Source organism: Sceloporus undulatus, chromosome 6 (assembly GCF_019175285.1).
Source record: "Sceloporus undulatus isolate JIND9_A2432 ecotype Alabama chromosome 6, SceUnd_v1.1, whole genome shotgun sequence".
NCBI lineage: Eukaryota > Metazoa > Chordata > Lepidosauria > Squamata > Phrynosomatidae > Sceloporus > Sceloporus undulatus.
In genome coordinates, this window is record NC_056527.1 from 84,548,237 (window position 1) to 84,566,544 (window position 18,308).

An 18,308-nucleotide genomic window follows, 5' to 3' on the forward strand; every position below is an offset into this window, starting at 1 on the left:
CTGCTCCGCTCTGGACCCCACAACAAACTCCAACTCCCAGAATTCCATAGCAAACAGCCAGACAAAGAGTTAAAGAGGTGCCAAACCGGGTTATTTCTCCAATGTGGGTGCAACCAGAGTCAATTCAATCCCAGCCCAGCCATGGAAACGCACTGGGCGTGGGTCACACTCTCTCAGCCTCAGGGGGAAGGCAATGGCAAACCTCCACTGAACACATATTTCCAAGAAAAGGTCACCTTAAGTCTGAAAGGAGTTATTAATTAATTAATTAATTAATTATGAGTTGAAAACACCCCCAGCATCCACAACTACAACGACCTTAGTAACGAGTTTGGATCCCTCTTTCCCATTAGAGAGAAGGTATCCTTCTCCCTCCCCGAATGAACTACCTCGCAGGGTTGTTGTGGAAAGGGTTTTATGAGGACGGAGCACGGATTGTCTCCATCATTGATCTTTTTAATAATTAGTTATTAAAACAGTTAAAAAGAGAGGCAGATAAGGAACATAGCTGTGGGCAAACCCTTTTATATGAACAACTTGTTTACTGTCCTCCTTAGGATAGCGCAGGGGTAGCTTTACCTGTTAAGGATGCTTAGGGTTTTCTTTAATGGAGAACATAAGAACCCCTGAATGAATCCCTGTTTAGTTACTTATTTATTGATCTGTGTCCAAAAGACCGGTGCTGTCTGTGCATTTCATAAATCAGGATACTTTCCCCATTCGTTGTTTTTCCTTTTGTGTGTGTCTCCTCCTTTCCTTCCATCCTTTAGATTGCTGCAGTAGATGCACTTATAACAAGGGCAGGGAATGCAAGGGATAACTGCTAATTCCTGTATTCTTGAAATAGAGGGATTTCCTCGCAGGCAGCTTGGAGGAAACTTGCCCTTCTCAGCCATCTGTTACTCCTTAAATGCAGCATTGCAGGAAAGGATAACCTGTCTGACAAATGCTGCAGTGTTTTTTCTCTCTCTGTGATTAAGTACTTGTCCATCACCTGTGGCTAAAAAGCTGTTGTCGCTGTGTGTCACTTCCTCCATTTCGAGAAAGGAGTGTCTATCTGCTGGGTGAATAAATAGTGGGGGGCTCAAGGTGTTTATGCAGTGCGCACGCCTTTACTGCAATGTACATACACTTGGCTGGCAAGCAGACGGCCGCCTGCAACCTGGCTTATATATTGTCTGAGCCTGCGGTGATGCTGCTGGATACAGTGATGCACTGCTTTATTTTCCCAGTGGCCCAACATGTGCCTAGCGTTTGGTGCCTTACAGAATGAGAGGAGCAACACAGGTGGATTGACGGTGGAATAACTGAAAAAATACTAATGGTATAGGATAGTAAAATACAGGTATGTGTTAGAATGTTGTTTAAAGAGTAGAAACTAACATTGAAGCAAACAATGCTCATTTACCCTGCTGATCTTCGCCACCAGATCTCATCCACTTGAGCACGTCTCTGCTAAAGTAAGGAAGGAGGACAGACATTTTGATGTGTCTGAAAATGCTGGTGATTATTCTGATAAGTTATGTATAGCTGAAATGGAGCAATAAAAATGGGTTTTTGAAGTTGTGCCTGGTATCAGTGCTGTGCTTGTTTCTGGTCCAAAGAAATGGGAATGGCGTAATGAAAGAAGAACTTGGTGAACTTAACCTATACACTTATGTAATCATGGCTGGTATGAATGTGAAGGACGCACAGCCAAGTGTCTCTGTAAGCTGCCTGACAATGGCTGACCTTCTGTTCTGTTCATCCAGAGTGAGTTCCCACATTGTCACAGCAATGTCGCTGTAGGCTACACTTCTCCCAAACCTCATGGTTGCCTCAAGAGCAAAAATGGATAGCAAAGAGCTGAAGGAATGTGTGTAAACATAACACATACATTTTGATGTAAGTATGTGTAAAGTGATGTACAATAGGGCAAAAAATAAAAATAAAATAAAATCCCAGCTTCATATACACATGAAGAAGGCACACAACAATAAGGCTAATGAGGATCAACATAGAATCATAGAGTTGGAAGAGACCGCACAGGCCATCCAATCCAACCCCTTGCCATGCAGGAAATCCAAATCAAAGCATCCCCGACAGATGGCCATCTAGCCTCTGCTTAAAGACCTCCAAGGAAGGAGACTCCACTACAGTCCAAGGGAGATTGTTCCACTGTCGAACAGCCCTTACTGCCAGGAAGTTCCTCCTGATGTTGAGGTGGAATCTCTTTTCCTGCAGTTTGCATCCATTGTTCCACATTCTAGTCTCTGGAGCAGCAGAAAACAAGCTTGCTCCCTCCTCAATATAACATCCCTTCAAATATTTAAACAGGGCTATCATATCATGATAGCAGCGTATGAATATAGTGAGAAGTTTTCTTGTTTTCTTCTAATACTATGTAACTCAGGCCATCTACTGAAGCTGAATGATTCAGCTTGGATGAAAGGAAGTATTTAGTGAATAGTCGAATCATGGAATTTGCTACTGAACGTGTATTGGTGGCCACCAAATTGGATAGCTTTAAAAGAGATAAATTCATTCAGAATACGTCTCCCTGGAGGATCGCCAATCATGATGACAACATATTACCTCAAATATGAGAGCTATTATGCTTCTATAGTTTAACTATGGAGGTAGAGCCACATGCTCAGTTTCTATGGCTCATTTGTTTATAAAACAGGACAAAAGCTAGCTTTTTCAGTCTGTAAGGGAAAAACATAAGGCATCACAGCAGGGTGGAGTGGGCAAGATGTGGTTATCCAAAAGGTGGACTCCAAATAGGCTACCTTGCATATATTCTTATTTTCACCTCATGATAGTACATTACTATTATTAATTTTGCTTTCCTAACATGCCAGGTAAGCATGCAGTCATGGAGAGAGAGCATATAATCCTGCGTGGTTTTACTACAACATGCAAATATTAATCCTGTTCTGGAATTTGACTTGACACCTGGACACAAATGTTAGGTGAATGGATTGTCAGTAGTAGTAGATGGTGTGTACTTGTATAACTAGATAATTTTTTCTATTGGACATTGAAGAACAATCTGTAGAGCCAAGAGTGGGCTCTTCTGAAGAAATCTCAGCAGTTTAAGCTAGAATTGACTGGTATCAACATCTTAGCAATTTTTGAATAAATACACCACCATAGATGCTATTCATGTGTTCTCTAGGGAATTTATCTGCAGCTCTTAGAAGAACTGCTTCTACCATACGTTTGCCCTAGAAATGTCTTGCAGTTTGTTCCTTTTCATGTTTTGGTCCCAATCAAATCTCAGTGTGTTTAGTAGGATTTTTCCAAATAAGTGTGCGGCTGAGAGCCAATGTGGTGTAGTGTTTTGAATGTTGGCTGGGTGACTTTGGGCAAACCACACTCTCTAAGCCTCAGAGGAAAGCAATAGCAAACCCTCTTCGAACAGGTTTTGGCAGGAAATCCCCATGATATGTTCACCTTAGGGTTGTCAGAAGTCAGAAATGACTTGAAGGAACACAACAACAAATGTACGTACATCTTAGTAGGATTGCAGCTTCTACCATTTGTGCTAGGTTTAGTGGGGTGGGGTGGAGTGGGGGAAGAATTGAATAACTTTTGGAAAACATTTTTGCTTACTTACCTATGGGAAGCCTCTAGGAAAGTGGTTCTGCAAAAGTCTGAATGATTAAAGGCTTGATGTAATAGTTAACTATTTTTTACTTTCATGTTTTGTGTTTTCATGGTGCATTTTTAAAATTTGTTAACATGCATAAGTGGAGTCACATTGCAGCTGTGACCTCTTGTATTTTTAATGTCTTGCTTTTAAAACGAGATTTTCCCTGCCTTTTTTAAAATCAAGGCCAAATAGCAGCTGGTAATATTTTTATATGGGCTTTATCATAGGTATGTCATAAATATTAAACCTTTTTTTAGTTTCACAGTGTCTGATTTGAATGCATAAACTTCTAATTAAAAACTCAAATACTGATGCCTCCAAACTGGCTACTTAGTTCAAAGCGTTATGTGAAATTCAGCATCTTCCACCCCAATTTCTTGGATTTTGCCATCTGCTCAGATTTGCCAGGCTACTGATGATAGAAGCTACAGCTGAAAGAATTCCAGCTGTCTAGACCTAGCAACTCTAAGTCCTTTTGGCTCTGTAGGTTCTATAAATTCCCTTTACCTTAATACAGTTCTTTCCTGTCAAAAGTGCACATAACCCCCTTTCGTAGTCCATGTGAGATTTTGATTGAGCCCTGGTGGCGCAGTGGTTAAATGCCTGTACTGCAGCCATTCACTCAAAACCACAAGGTTGCGAGTTCAAGACCAGAAAAAGGGCCCAAGCTCGACTCAGGCTTGCATCCTTCCGAGTCGCTAAAATGAGTACCCAGACTGTTGGGGGGCAAATTAGCTTACTTGCTAATTAGCTTACTTGCTGTTCACCGCTATGATCTTTGGAATAGCGGTATATAAATAAAACAAATTATTATTATTATTACTCTGCCCTTGATCTCCCTGCCCCCGTTTTAACATAATCTGTTACTCAGCATATATCAGCTTCTCATTTTTATGGCCACTGCCCAAGATCTTATCTTTATAACTATTTCATGGTTACCCTCCTTAGCACTTTCATCACCCTTTTTTCTACATCCAATATACCTTTTCCAAGTCCTAACTACTATGGATGTTTCTAAAGTCTCCTTTTTTTAAATTTGCTTCTGTTCCTTGACTTTCTCTCCACCTATTCTTCGCTTGGGTTCCTGTTTGTCATTCATTTTAAGCCACATTGTTCTTTGGCCTTCCTTTCCTCTCTGCATGCTTGCTTCTTCAGCCCTCTTCCTTGTTTCCAGCCTATTTCATAAAGTCACTCTTGTTCTAAGGACTAGGTTGTGATTTCCTTTTAACAGACAACATTCCCTCCTTACTGCTTGCAAACATGCCAACAAATTTGTTTCCTTAGCAGATGGAATATATGTGAACCACATTTCATGCCATTACATAAGCTCAGCCAGTCAGTATCTATGACTTCAATGACACAAATGTGGTGCAATGTGGGCTGTTGCAGAACTAGCAATCTGTCCTTGTTCTCTTGCCCAGGGTTGGGAACTTTGTGGCCTTCCAGATGATGGACTGTAACTCTTCAAGGCCCTTGCTAGCATAGCCAGTGGTAAAGAATGGTGGGAAATGTAGTTCAACAACATGTGGAGGACTGCATAACATTATACTGGTATATAACTACAGGATGCAATGAATACAGTATATATACATTTAAAACCAAATATTACTTAAGGTCCTCTTTAGTGAAAAATGTGGTTGCATGAAGGGCTCTTCTCTTTCGCAAACACCTCAGGGGTCTTATTCCTTTTCTACTATGTGTGTATGTACCTTCAAGTCACCTATCAACTTATGGCAATCCCATGAATTTCATACGGTTAGGCAAGAAATAATCAAAGGTGGGCTTGCCAGTTCCTTCCTCTGGAAAATATCCTACAGCACCTGGGGTTCGTTGGTGGCCTCCCATCCAAGTACTAAACAGGGCTGACCCTGCTTAGCTTCCAAGATCAGACAGTATTTTGTGCTTTTACAGTTTTTGTGCCATTGAATATAGAAAAAAGATAAGTTTCCAGTAACGTCAGTAACTTATATACCTTTTGGAACGAGCTCTAATAATTCTCCCAGACTTGAGCTGAAATCCAAAGAGCTACTTCAGGTGTGCCCAAGCATTCGAGCAATCCCTCATTGAAAAGCTCATCTACAGTTTAAAATGATAACAATAATGTGACAGGTTTTTACCATTTCAAGATGAAGAGGCTTGAGAATCACTGGAATATGGAAACCCGCTCCTCCACTATACAATCTGTTTTTGAGAGCTCTCCCCTATACTGTACATTACTGGAAAGCATTGTGAATTGGTAGGCTGCTGTTACAGTTAACACAATTCCAGAGGCCTATTGAATGGGAAGAACTAGCTTGCAGAATTCTTTGCATTCTGGTTAAATTCATGAACACACATATATGTAATACGCTATGGACATATATCCATAAATTACATACAGTTTCCATATTCTAGTGGTTCTCAGACTTCTTCATCTTGTTATCCTTTTTAATTGCAAGTGAGCTTTTCAATGAGGGAATATTCCTCCATATTAAAAAAGAAGTGTCTTTACATAAAGAGCCAGCAAATTTTGGGAGACACTTGAAACATAGTTTATTTTCTCTGTATGACTATTACTGACAGGTTAACTGTTTTAGTGAGAGTTTGGATCTTGGTCACTTACATAAAATCTTCTCCTTCTCCCCAGTGTCCTTTTAGCCATTGCCATAAAAATGAGAACTGAGCATAAAAGATGGATGACATGTAATCTTGTCACTTCTCCAAGCCCTACCTTTGGAATTGAGGGTGGTGGTTCTTGTTAAAATGATTATTTGTTCATTTGTATCCTGCCTTTTTTCTCAACACTGGGAGTCAAGGTTGCTTAAAAATATCAAAACAAATACAGATTAAAATATGTAAGAAGACTGCAGTGTAATTTGTGTGATTTTAAAATGGAATTAAATAATCTGTGTAACTAAAAGCATTTTAAAAACCACCGAAAGACTGAAGTTAAAATTAAAGAAGTCAGCAAACTGAAGCTCTTTGCAGTCAATCTTAAAAGCCTGTTGGAATAGAAATGTTTTTACTTGCGGCCAGAGGGAAGGCAAGGAAGGCACTGTCCTGCCTTCTGTAGGGAAGGAATTCAGTGCCTGAGAGCAGCCTGCTTTTCCTTAGTTTGCCTGTTGTTCCTTAGTTTGTCCTTGATATTGTACACAAGTTGTATGAATGGACAAAAAGTATTTGATAGTTTGAAAAGCACAGCCCAGACTGGGTGCTAAGGGATTGGAAATAATTCATTTTCCCCCTTAATTTATTATGCAGTTTATGAATTGGTTGTAAAAATATGTATCTTCTGATATATTTGCCACAGAAATGTGGAAACGGTAGCGTTTATTCCAGAGAACAAGAGGCCTCATAAGTAACGTGAGTTCGTGCAAAGTTGGTATACATATATCTGATTTCAGGCTACACAGAACTCTTAATCAGGCAGAGTGGAAAGAGTGCTCTTTGGGTCAGGCACACCTGCAAGGATGAACTAAACTCAGGCTACTAGGATTATCCTTCTCAACCAGTCTTGGGTTTTTAATCATACTGTATAAACTGCTTGTGCCAGTGGGTTGTGCAATAATCTCTTTATTCTGTTTCCATTTGCTTTATCTGTATAGCATCATGCAACAGGAAGCTGAAAAAAACAGAAGGAAAGGATGCATTTGTTTATGTATTAGGACTTTACATGCCACCTTTCAAATTGTGATAACTTGTGAATTACAGAAAGATACTTGTGAATTACAGAAGCCATTTCAGTCTTTAAATATAAAAATGCAAATAACCTTTCTGGCTAGATGCTGACACAGGTATGTTTATCCAAAGTGTGTCTGTTTACACTGTGCCACACACATACACTCACCCTGTTTCTCCCTTCTTTCCTCCAGAGAGGTTGTGATGCTGGTAGAAGGGATTTTACTGTCCTCTGGCACCAAATCTTTTCAAAAGCTAGTTGATCTGCTACTTTCTGAGGAAGCAGTTGCTTTCTTTCTCCAGGGAGAGGAAGAATGCAATAGTGCATTTTCCCCAAGGCCTGTTGGATTGAGGTGGGCTTATACTTCAAAATCTTGACTCTCCCAGACCTGTACGGCTCTGAAAGTGTGTTCAATTCTGCTTTGACAGGAAGCTGTTGCCTGGAGAAGCCTTCTTGTTTTACCACAGTTAGCATGCCTTCTAGTGTTCCAAACGGGAACAGAGAGAATGCAACAGCAGAAGACTTGGTACTGGGCATATAGCTACTGCAATGGATGATCTCCTTACACCATACAGCAGAATTAAAACCTCAGAACTAGCAATACAAGCGGGTCTTGCAAACCACTCATATTTTGTGAGTGAGTTCAGCATCTTAAACCCTATTATCCTTCCTCTTTAAATGTCTTTCTTTGTTGTCATTTCTGCCAAGAAACCCCTGTGCATCACAAAAGATTGTTTAGTTCATGCGGGGTATGGGGTGGCCTGTTAGTTTTCATTGTTGCCTTGCATATTGTATCAGTATGTTCTAGAACATACCTACCAGTCTCATTGGCTTCATATTATAGTGAGAAGTCATAAGTGGTCAACAAGCCATATCTCTGGGAAATGTTCCTGCCGATGTTAATGTTTAGAGTGAAGAAGATTTTTATAGACTTCCAATGAATCCCAGTGTTCCTTGGGATATAAAATTCAGTATTGGATTCTGGAGTATGAGCATGTTGTATTCATTTGAGCTTTGGGGCTAGACATGATAGAAGGATGAGTGGACTGAAATGATGTTTCATGTTTACAGGAGACATCAGTGTTGGATCTGTGTGTAGAGTATTTAACGTTAGTAATTCTGTAACTATGTCACCAGTGTTCATAGACTTTTGTCCATATGGTCACATAACAATGTTAAGTTTTGGGGCACAGTATGGCATGCCATAGCTACTACAGCATTGTAGTCAAATCCCCGCTAAGCCTTCCTTTTTAATCTTCTGTATTACATAGGCAAAATTCATGCCTGAAGGACCAATTCTGTGTGTGTGTTAAGAAGACCCCTTGGTCCACCACCTATAGCTAGACAAAACTTGGATGGCATTGAGAATACATTTGCAGTACAGTGTCTCTAAGGCTCAAAACAGACAGGCCAAAAGCACCAGTGTTAGGCCAGTCTGGGGGTGTGGGTACAGATGATGCATGCCCCTGGATTGGGCCAAAGCTGTGCCAGGGCCGCCGGCAAAAGGAGTGCAAAAAAGGGTCTCCTTGCCGGTGGTCTGTTCTGTGGTGGCTGGCTGGTCTCAGGACAGCAGCATCTGGTTGCTGTGGTCCTGTGCCAACAGGGAGTGACTGGGGCTGGAGTGGCCAGAGGCTGGTTCAAGCTGCTGGTCTGCTTAACCCCTAAGGATTTGCTCAGTCCATTTATTTTTAATACCAGAACAGAGTTTACAGTCCTTTTGCCAAAATCCTATTCCTAGTTTTTACCCAAGCTTACATCATGTTGGCTGTATTTAGAAAGGGAAAAAAAGTATTTTTGCCATGTACTTACTACTGTACTTCAAATTACCTAAAGATCAGTCAGTAGATCTGCTTCTGCCAGACTCTGTTCTGTTTCTATGAAGGAGAAAATGCTCAGGGATAATGGGGAAATGACAAAATGATGAAACGAGAGGTGCGGAAGTGGAATATATGAAATACACTTTTTTTTGTACATCAGTTTTGTCAACTTGAAGTCATTTATGTAAGCTTTTTCATGTGCAAATTCTTGAATGTTCTAATTCTACATTTTTCTGAGACAGAAAATTTTACTGACAGAAAACTGAGGAAGAAAAGAAACTTTACTGTGTTAAGCTGGTATAAAGCAACTTGATAAGGCCACACTGCCACTTTTATTTATGTAGTGTCTTCTGTGTGTGTGGTGCTTCCTGGAGAACAGGTACAGCAGATCCTTGCCTCATACTTTCCAATCTAAAATACACATAGCAATACTGAGAAAGTGAAGGCTTGTTAGCATTGATATATTGGGACATTTAAGTGTATACCAGGGAGATTCATATACAGTATGTACTTTGGCTTCCTTAAAATAGGGTATGATGGCCAGTGTACTCAGAACATTTATCACAGATAGGGATATGTTAGGATATAAACATAAAGAGACAGAAGGCTGTGGAAAGTTTGAAGGTGAGACCAGAAACTTTCAGTGATGCAACATTAGACAGGAAGGATTTAAGAGGGGAAGTCTCAAGAGATGTGGATAATATTTCTCTAAGCTTTTAAAAATGGAATGGAACATGATTTTGGGGGCAAATGAGAAATCAGAATTAAATAGAAATAAAAGAAGACAAAGACTATTTGCCTGATCAACAGGATGGATTATGAGGAGATGAGGACTTGGTAGAAAGGTGAAACATTAAATCTTGGTTATATTGAGTTTGAGAAGGTGATGAAGCACCCAAGCCGAAAAGAAGTGCACTGCCAAATTTTGGAGATGCTATAAAACCAGAGGATTTCCCACACCCTGCAGATTAGCTGGAGAGAGCATCTTCACTTTTACAAGAGAAGAGAGAGGATTTCCCGCTTTCTCATCTCTTGTAACAGTGAATACGCTCTCTCTAACTAGTCTGCAGGGTGTGGGAAGATGGTCTGGCACCCTCCTGCATCAGAGACCTTCTGATCTTGATTGGCCCTTAGTAGGTAGGTGAGTTCCAGTGCATCTTCCAAGCACTGGGGTCACTTATGCTCTGTGGAGAAGTTGGAAGAATAATTAGACCTATAAAAACATAAAAGCATGAGGATAGATTCATTGAGACTTAAAGGACGTAAGGAGCCTTATAGGGCAGAATGATCAAGTGTATCAAAAGTGGCAGAAAGGATGAAGAATGTGAGGACTGTGTACAAGCCTGTAAACTTGGAAATGATTAGATGGGGCCAGAAAAACATGGATGAGTGAAACATGAGATAGAAAAAATAAACAGGACATTTCCAGGAGCTAGAGTTAGGATTCAGGTTTTCCAGACCAGAGGTCCCATGGCAGACAGTGGGATGTAGGAATGACTGTTTTTCCCAAGTGTGTATTTTTGATTGAGAATAAATCCTTGGAGATTCACATCAGAATTCATAATCTAGCAACCTGAAGATGCCTAGTGATCCTCCATAGACTTCTGATTCCTAAACATTAATTGCATTATTTTTATGAGTCATTTGCAAAATTATCCTGCTGGACTATGAATCCCGATGTGAATCTCCAAGGATTTACTGTATTTTCAAAATTTTCCTGAATATGTGCATGGGCAATCAGATTGCAGAAAAATTAACCCTTGGTATCTGCTGGGGTTTGATTCCAAGATACCCCCCCCCCCCTTCATGGATAGCAAAATCAATGGATGCCCAAGTCCCTTTAAAAACAATGGCACAGGAATGATGCACTTTATATAAAATGACCCAGTAGATATTTGGCATCACCTATGGCATACTTAGCTAAACTCAAAGTACCTTAGCATTAGAGAGCCTTTTTGTTGACATGATGTTATGCCCTCCCCTCACCTGTCCTTGAAGGCTGATATAAGAAGTCCTCCTCCTCCTCTGACAGACTATGTTCCTGTGACTGGCCAAATAGAAACAACAGAACATGTATTACTCCAGTGCTCCTACTACAGGAACATCTGCCCCAGCCTTGTTTCACCACCTTCAGGGAACCGTCTGAATCTGTAAGCCACTGTGAGAGCCCTTAGCACTGAAGAGTGGGGTATAAATACAGTAAATAAATAAAATAAATAATAAGGGTACACTGGTCAGTTTTACACTTGTCGGTTGCTTTCAGACATGAACCCTGACACAACATATAATGTTGCAAGATTCTTTGCAGCTGCAGTTAAAATTTGCCAGGCAGTGACCTCTGCAGTAGACTAGTACCAATCTGGTCTTGCTATACTGGAGCTGTGAAATCTGAAAGGATATTTTAAATACTGTTCATACTGTGTTTTATTCCCCTTTCATCTGGGCTGGTCTATGACCATAATAAAGATACTATTCTATTATATAAAATGACAAAATCAAAGTTTAGTTATATATTCAAATGGGATGATTAAATCTGTGGATAAGGAATCTGTAGGGCTGACTGCACAAACAAGCTACTGGCGACTAGCAGAAACACTGATTCCAGATCCCTACAAGAGAATCAAATGAAGTCCTGGCCATGATTTTACATATAGACCCTTTTCCCTTTTGAGAAATTGTTAGTTCTCCATTATTTAGGTGATTCCATTTGTTTTGTTTTTTAATGATTTGAGAGAGATGTTCTTCATGTGACACAGGAGAAGCTTAACTCACTAATCCCTGCAAAGCAGGTTATAAAATAGCATCTAAATCTCCAAGAGACTTCATGTTTCACCATGCTTACTGTGGTTGGGCACAGGCAAGTATGGATGACTTGGAGGCTCCATTTAGGCTTAATTAATGGGGTACTCATGGTTTCTTTTCATGTTTCCTTTCTTCCTCACATATGCTATGTGCTATATGTTTTGGTGCAATCTAGGTTCAGCAAATGCTGTATTAATATGTCCTTTTTGCAGTTCTATAGTTTTTGGGCAAAGATAGTATACTTTTTAGAAAGGGTTCATGCATTCAATTAATCATGAATGAACTTATAAATCTAATTCAACTGCATTTATGTTAGAAGGGAAATATTTAATGATTAAGTTTGTTAAATTCTGATTCAAATTTAAGTTAAATGTCTACACTAAAAGCGTGTCCAGAATGAAGTTGAAAAATGTCATCTGTGATTTTAGGCTTGTCCCTGTTTTGAGCTTGGAAGAGAAGTGGACAATTGCATGGATTTTTGAAAATTTGATTTCTCATCCACTTTTATCAAAAATCCTTCTCTTGCTTTCCCTTTTTCTTTTCTGTGTAATTTCATCTCTTAACCTCCACCCTTTTAATTTATATATTTCGATATTTATTTATATACTTGGATCTTGTAAGCTATGCCTTGTAATTTTCCAAGTACAAGGCAGTTTAAAAAGCAAGAAATTGTTTTGCAAAATTCCTAGAGCACCGGCCTTTGGGGTAAGGAACGAGCTGGAAAAAGTAACATTTGTCGGTGGTTTAGCATTGTCGCTCAATTTATTCATGCTTAATTAACGTAATTCTGGAATGAATTTATTGCTGAAATGCCAACTTAAGTCAATTACTTTAGTTAAATTAAGCTGCCCCTCTTCATTAGAAAATCCTCAACTTAATTGCTAGCTGAATTGATTTTAATTAGTTACTCGCCGGCTCTGCTCTTGGAGTAATTTTCACAAGTCTGTTTCTTTCAGGGAAATCTCAGTTGGTGTTGTGAAATTTCCTTGGCAAATTTTATTAGTGGAGAAAAGAGTGATTGTGAAAACACTTTCTGTGCCCATTCCAATGACAGAACCTGAGCAAGTGACAGTATCAAAGCGTCACAGAGCCATTTGCTACTCCTCTCTAGCCTCTTCTGTGAACACCCAAGGCAGTCATGAAAAAATAAAATGAACTGCTTAACATAATGTAGAGCCCCATCTGCAGATTCTGTGCTTTATTTTCTAGAAGTGCTCTCTAGTCTCTCATGTGGAAACTACTGGTTGAAAAAATCTCCAGCACTTTATATAACCTGTACTACAGCAAGGATGCTGTTCATATTACACAGCAGTGATTGTGCAGTGAATGGTGGCACTTGGCTTCTAACATGAAAGTGAGCACATCTATCAGGTTCCTCAGAATATTGTTTCTCCCCACCCTGCCATCTTTTTTTAAAATCACATTTTCTGACTAAAAATCCGAAAGGCTAGAAGAGGTCAGAGGAAAGGCATTTTAGGCTTGCATACTTCCCTGCTCCTTCCTATGTATTGATTTACGGTATTTGGTTTTTTCTGTAGGACTAGGAAGCTTGTGTACTTAAAACTTGGGGCACTCCTTCCTAAACGTTTTATACTGGTTTACAGGATATTAAAATATAACAACTGTGTATTTATACACTGAATGTATGCAAATGTAGGCAAGCAATATTAGGGGGAACAACATCCAAAGTTTTGGGTCATGTGAGAGAGAAGTCCATAGCTTCTTCTCCCCTGTCCGATTGTTCCACTGCTCAAGAGTGGTGATGTCTGACATGAAAGAGATCAGCTAAGATGAGGAGAGTCACTGTTCTAGGTTAACATGGCATATAATGTTGAGATCATTCATTTATAACTTGTATATCTTGCCCTTCTATCCTCCCCCTGCCCACTGTTATATGTCTTCCTGTCTTGAATTGTTTTTGAAGAGGGCCGAATCATACTCTCTTTTCTGATTGGATATGTTCCTATTTGAACTCTGGGTCCTTTGAAAACCACAATGGAGCTGTCATTCAGAGCCATTTGCTTTGTTCTCTTACACTTATTTGCTACAGTACTTCAGAGGTTTTCAGGCCTTCTGGAATGAACCTTCAGGCATCCCACCTCCTCAGTCACACACAGCAAGGATTTTCAAATTGCTTTGGGTTCATCTATTTTGCATCTTGTCATGCTCCAGCTGACTCATACATAATTTGTTATATCCATCCATGCATGCACACTTTCTTCTTGTGGCAGAGCTAATATTGTCACCTTTTTATCAGAATAAGTACAATAATTTGGGTATGATATCTATCAGGATGTAAGGCTTTCTTGGTTTGTAATTTGTAACAATTTGTAAATTGCATTCTGTTTGGGAAATTTATTGTTTTCTGCCTATTCAACTTCATAAAGTACCATATACATATATAAGTTTATATGACAGCACCCTGTTTTTTTCCTTATATGTATATTAGGGTCTCAAAAGTGCAGTGTTGCAGATTCTCTTGTTTTGGAGGTTTGATACAGAGCTTCAGAAAAGTGTGAGGCATGTTTAGACTCATAAAATTTCTAGAAAACCTAAAACCAAGGAAATTCCACATCTCCCTTTGTTCCTTTTTTTAATCAGAAAAACAATTGGGTTAGGGAAAATAGATCTATACACAATTCTTATTTTCAAATTGAAAAATATTTTACTGCTGTAGCAACAAAAAAAATCATGAATAACAGTGAAAATTGATATGTAAAACAATTGAGATATAGAAATCTAAAAATGTAAGAGTCTTAGTTTTGAAAAGAAAAATTGTGAACATACCCTGTACTTAAGAGAGATGCAGCTACTGCACTCTGTGGTACCTAAGCTCTTTTTTTTTTAAGCTGAGTAGAAATAAAATAAAATCCACAGACTTTGTAATACATAAAACGACACACACATCTTAGGAATCCAGAAGCTGTGCCAAAGCTGTGCTTCAGTCCTCAGGCTTTGGCATGGCTTCCGGCCTCTTAGGATGCATGCCTCATTTAAACAACATACCTCCAAAGTGACCCAAAGCAGCTTTATTTTGGCCTGTCTGTTCGGGGCCGTAGTTATGGAAAGACAACATACACAGTAAAGGAAAAGCATATGTGGTAGGTTGATACACGGAGAAATGGATACACTGCGGAGCCCTTGTCCTTGATGTACTAGCTTTTTCTTGCATGAAGCATCTAAAGTGACGGACAATTCAACTTTACTAAATGTTGGTTTTCTCAGTATCACTCTTGGCCATTCCCTTTGGTTCAATAAAAAATAAAGTGGTCTATAGAAAGCAAAGCCATAATGTATTTGTATCCCTTCTGTGCCTCACTGCTGATTTGTTTCCCCCTTTCTGCTCTGATTTCATCACAGACTATGCAAGCTGCGAGATGTCCCACAGACGAACTCTCCTTAAGCAACTGTGCTGTGGTCAATGAAAGGGACTTTCAGTCTGGCTTGTAAGTTTTGGATGTCTTACCATTCTTTAAATGAGAGATTACTCCAGAAGAGACTGGAGAAAGGGAGTTACTTGAATCAACTGTTTCAAGTTAGATTACCTCTTGTGTTGGGGGAACACCATATATTCAGGCTGGACAGTATGATAAACATAGATTTCAACCAGAAGTGGGGAAAGTAGCTTTTCCAAACTCTGGTTCTAACAGAGGATGAATCAGTGTGGGGTGTGAAAGAGAAAAATGAGAGACACTGGGGGAAGGCATAACACATGCAATGTTTCTCAACGTCTTTGATGTTGTTGCAGAGGACTCTAGTGCACATTTGATGGCTTTGTAGGGAAGTTGTCCAAATTAGCTTTGTATCTATCTCTGTTTGGTTTGTAATGCTTTGCACAGGAAACTGGCACCATCCAAGCCAAAAACAGCCTGCATAAGTTGTGAAATTCTTCTGATACACTTTGCTTCCCTAAACAGAAGTAACAATGTGCTCTGGAGGCAGGGAAGGCATTCAAATACATTGCAGTTTCATATGTTGTGCCTCCTGACTGCTGTTCTTTCCCTACTGCTATCAAAAAGAACATAATAAGGGATGCCATTAGGTGGCAATGGGACAGGGATAAAGAGAAACAAAATTTGTCCTTCTCCTCTGTGAAGTGGTGTGTGGCCCCAGTGAGTTGTCAGTCAGAAGAATTAGGATGTAGTAAATCAAGAGCCAATGTGGCATAGTGGTTTGAGTGTTGGACTACAGCTCTGGAGACAAGGGTTCAAATTTCCACCAAGCTGTGAAACCCACTGAGTGATCTTAGGCAAGTCACACACTCTTAGCCCCAGAGGACGCAAACCCCCTCTGAAGAAATTTGCCAGGAAAATGCCATGACCCTGCCTTAGGGTTGCCATGAGTCAGAAATGACTTGAAGGCACACAACAACAACAACAACAGGATAGATGGTTATATTATTGAATATATTGTATTAGTGAAACATTGACTTTGATTAGAACATAGCATAACAAATTATGCTTTTTTTGCAATAAAGTCTAGAAAGGTTTTTCTCTCTCTTAATGCATGTCATATTTGGGATTAAAAGGTCCTCGTGGGAAGTGAGGAAGAGATGAAAATGTTCTCATGACAACCAACATAGGGGATAGGCAGTTCTGCTTTCTGTGTACATTGGCAAATGAAAACTATTTTTAGCCCTCTTTCTTGTGACTCAGTTGGCGGGAGGGATGCACAGATGCTTCTGGCTTTCTCTATGTCATATTTCATATTTCTGCATTTTTCTCTGCAGCAATGAAGGATAACGTTAAAATTGTATTTATAAGATATTTATAGGGCAATGTCCATGAAATGTGTATTTGATGTTCAGAAGGCTTCTGGCTGGTCACATAAAACAAGGCTTGACTATTGGTTACATTGCAATTATTTTAGTTACATTTAATTCCACTGAATCAGTGAGGATTCAGTTAGCCATAACTGACTTTCAACCTGCAATTTACATGGAATTCCATCATGTTTTCCTCAGCGTAGTATACACATGTTTTATGTAGTCCCAGGCATGTAGTAGTTAAGTACAAGAAGGATAGGCAGGAAAATTCTGCATAACCCTTTCCCTTCTGTTCTTGTTCAGCTGAATATTGTTCTCCCCAAGCTGCATTTTCACCCATCAGGTCTTCCCTTTATCTGACTTCAACAGCTGAAAAAGCTGCTTAGAAAGAGCAATTTTAGTTTGGGGAAAGTTGAATAGTAAAGGGTCAAAAGCAACCCTGCTCTTCTACTCAGGTGTATCCTACGTAGTAAATGTTTGGTTGTGTATTTTTAAAAATACTTTGAAGGAAATAACTACAGTACCTAATTCTCATTTGGAGCCTTGATTTTCCCAGACATCTTCACAGAAAAGGAAACCATTTTGTATAGCTCAGTTTTTCAGAAGTATGGTACTGTATTCTCTTTTCTTCTGTTCTTCTTTCCCTGTAGGCATGTGGTTGTGAAAACCTCACCAAACCACAAATACATTTTTACACTAAGAAGTCATTCCTCAGTTGTTCCAGGCACTATTGCCTTCAGTTTACCACAGGTATGGTTTTAACTTATTTTTTCTTCTTGGGCCAAAATGTGAAATGGATATCGATTCTAGAAGTTATAATTTTTAAGAAGAGGGGGCAACTTTGTTGATTGGGGAAATATGTGCTCAATAGAGACATCTGCTGAAATGCAGGACAAAGAAGTTCTCACATACAAGATAAGCAGAAAATGTGATTCCTTGGAAGTAGAGATCTATGAGGTCTATCTTGACTCATTCCTCAGAAAGCATGAATGTTGTGTGATGCATTTCATGAGCCATAGTTAACCAATGATGGCATGTCATGACATCAGTTCAATTAGTCACATACATGGTGAAAGAGAAGGATGCAGATGTCCCAGGAAAGCAGTACTGGTACACCTTAGGTTCCTTTGTACAGTAGGTAGAATTCCATCTGCTGAAAGGAACAAATTCATGTTTTTTTCCTCATGATCAAGTACTTGCAAATCTCTGCACAGAAATCTGTCAAAAGTAACACCAGTGTCAGATATTTAACAGCAACACTTTGCAATGTGTGAGTAATTCTCATGGCTTCCCTGGGTTCCAGCAGCATCAGATAACACTTTGTTTCTGTGAATGAAATCTAGAATAGCTTGGGTAGCAATTTGCTGAATGTGAGGTATGTGTTTTTGCTTCCAACATAATAATGCAGAAGAAATAGCCTGCAGGGCTGTGAAGTAATTTGCAAATGTGAATGTTCTCTTTTGAATGTTGAGTAAGAGAACTATGAAAATGTTGTTTGCTCAGGAGACCCCACGCTAAATCTCATTTGGAAGACTTCTGTTCATCTGGCTCAAAAATAATGAGAGCTACACACAGCCACTGTAATGGATAATGGGATTGTGTTGCTACTCTTGATCCTTTGATGGATGG

The 18,308-nt window shown here is 39.5% G+C and overlaps 1 protein-coding gene across 2 annotated transcripts in view; it reads left to right on the forward strand.

Annotated features, from left to right (window-relative positions):
• The window catches only part of NSF (N-ethylmaleimide sensitive factor, vesicle fusing ATPase), an 84,361-nt gene that overhangs the window by 882 nt on the left and 65,171 nt on the right, over positions 1-18,308 (forward strand). For both annotated transcript variants that reach the window (XM_042475017.1, XM_042475016.1), the window contains exons 2-3: positions 15,275-15,360; positions 17,330-17,429. In XM_042475017.1, coding sequence (XP_042330951.1) covers positions 15,275-15,360; positions 17,330-17,429 — 186 coding nt within the window. The remainder of the gene's footprint in view (positions 1-15,274; positions 15,361-17,329; positions 17,430-18,308) is intronic.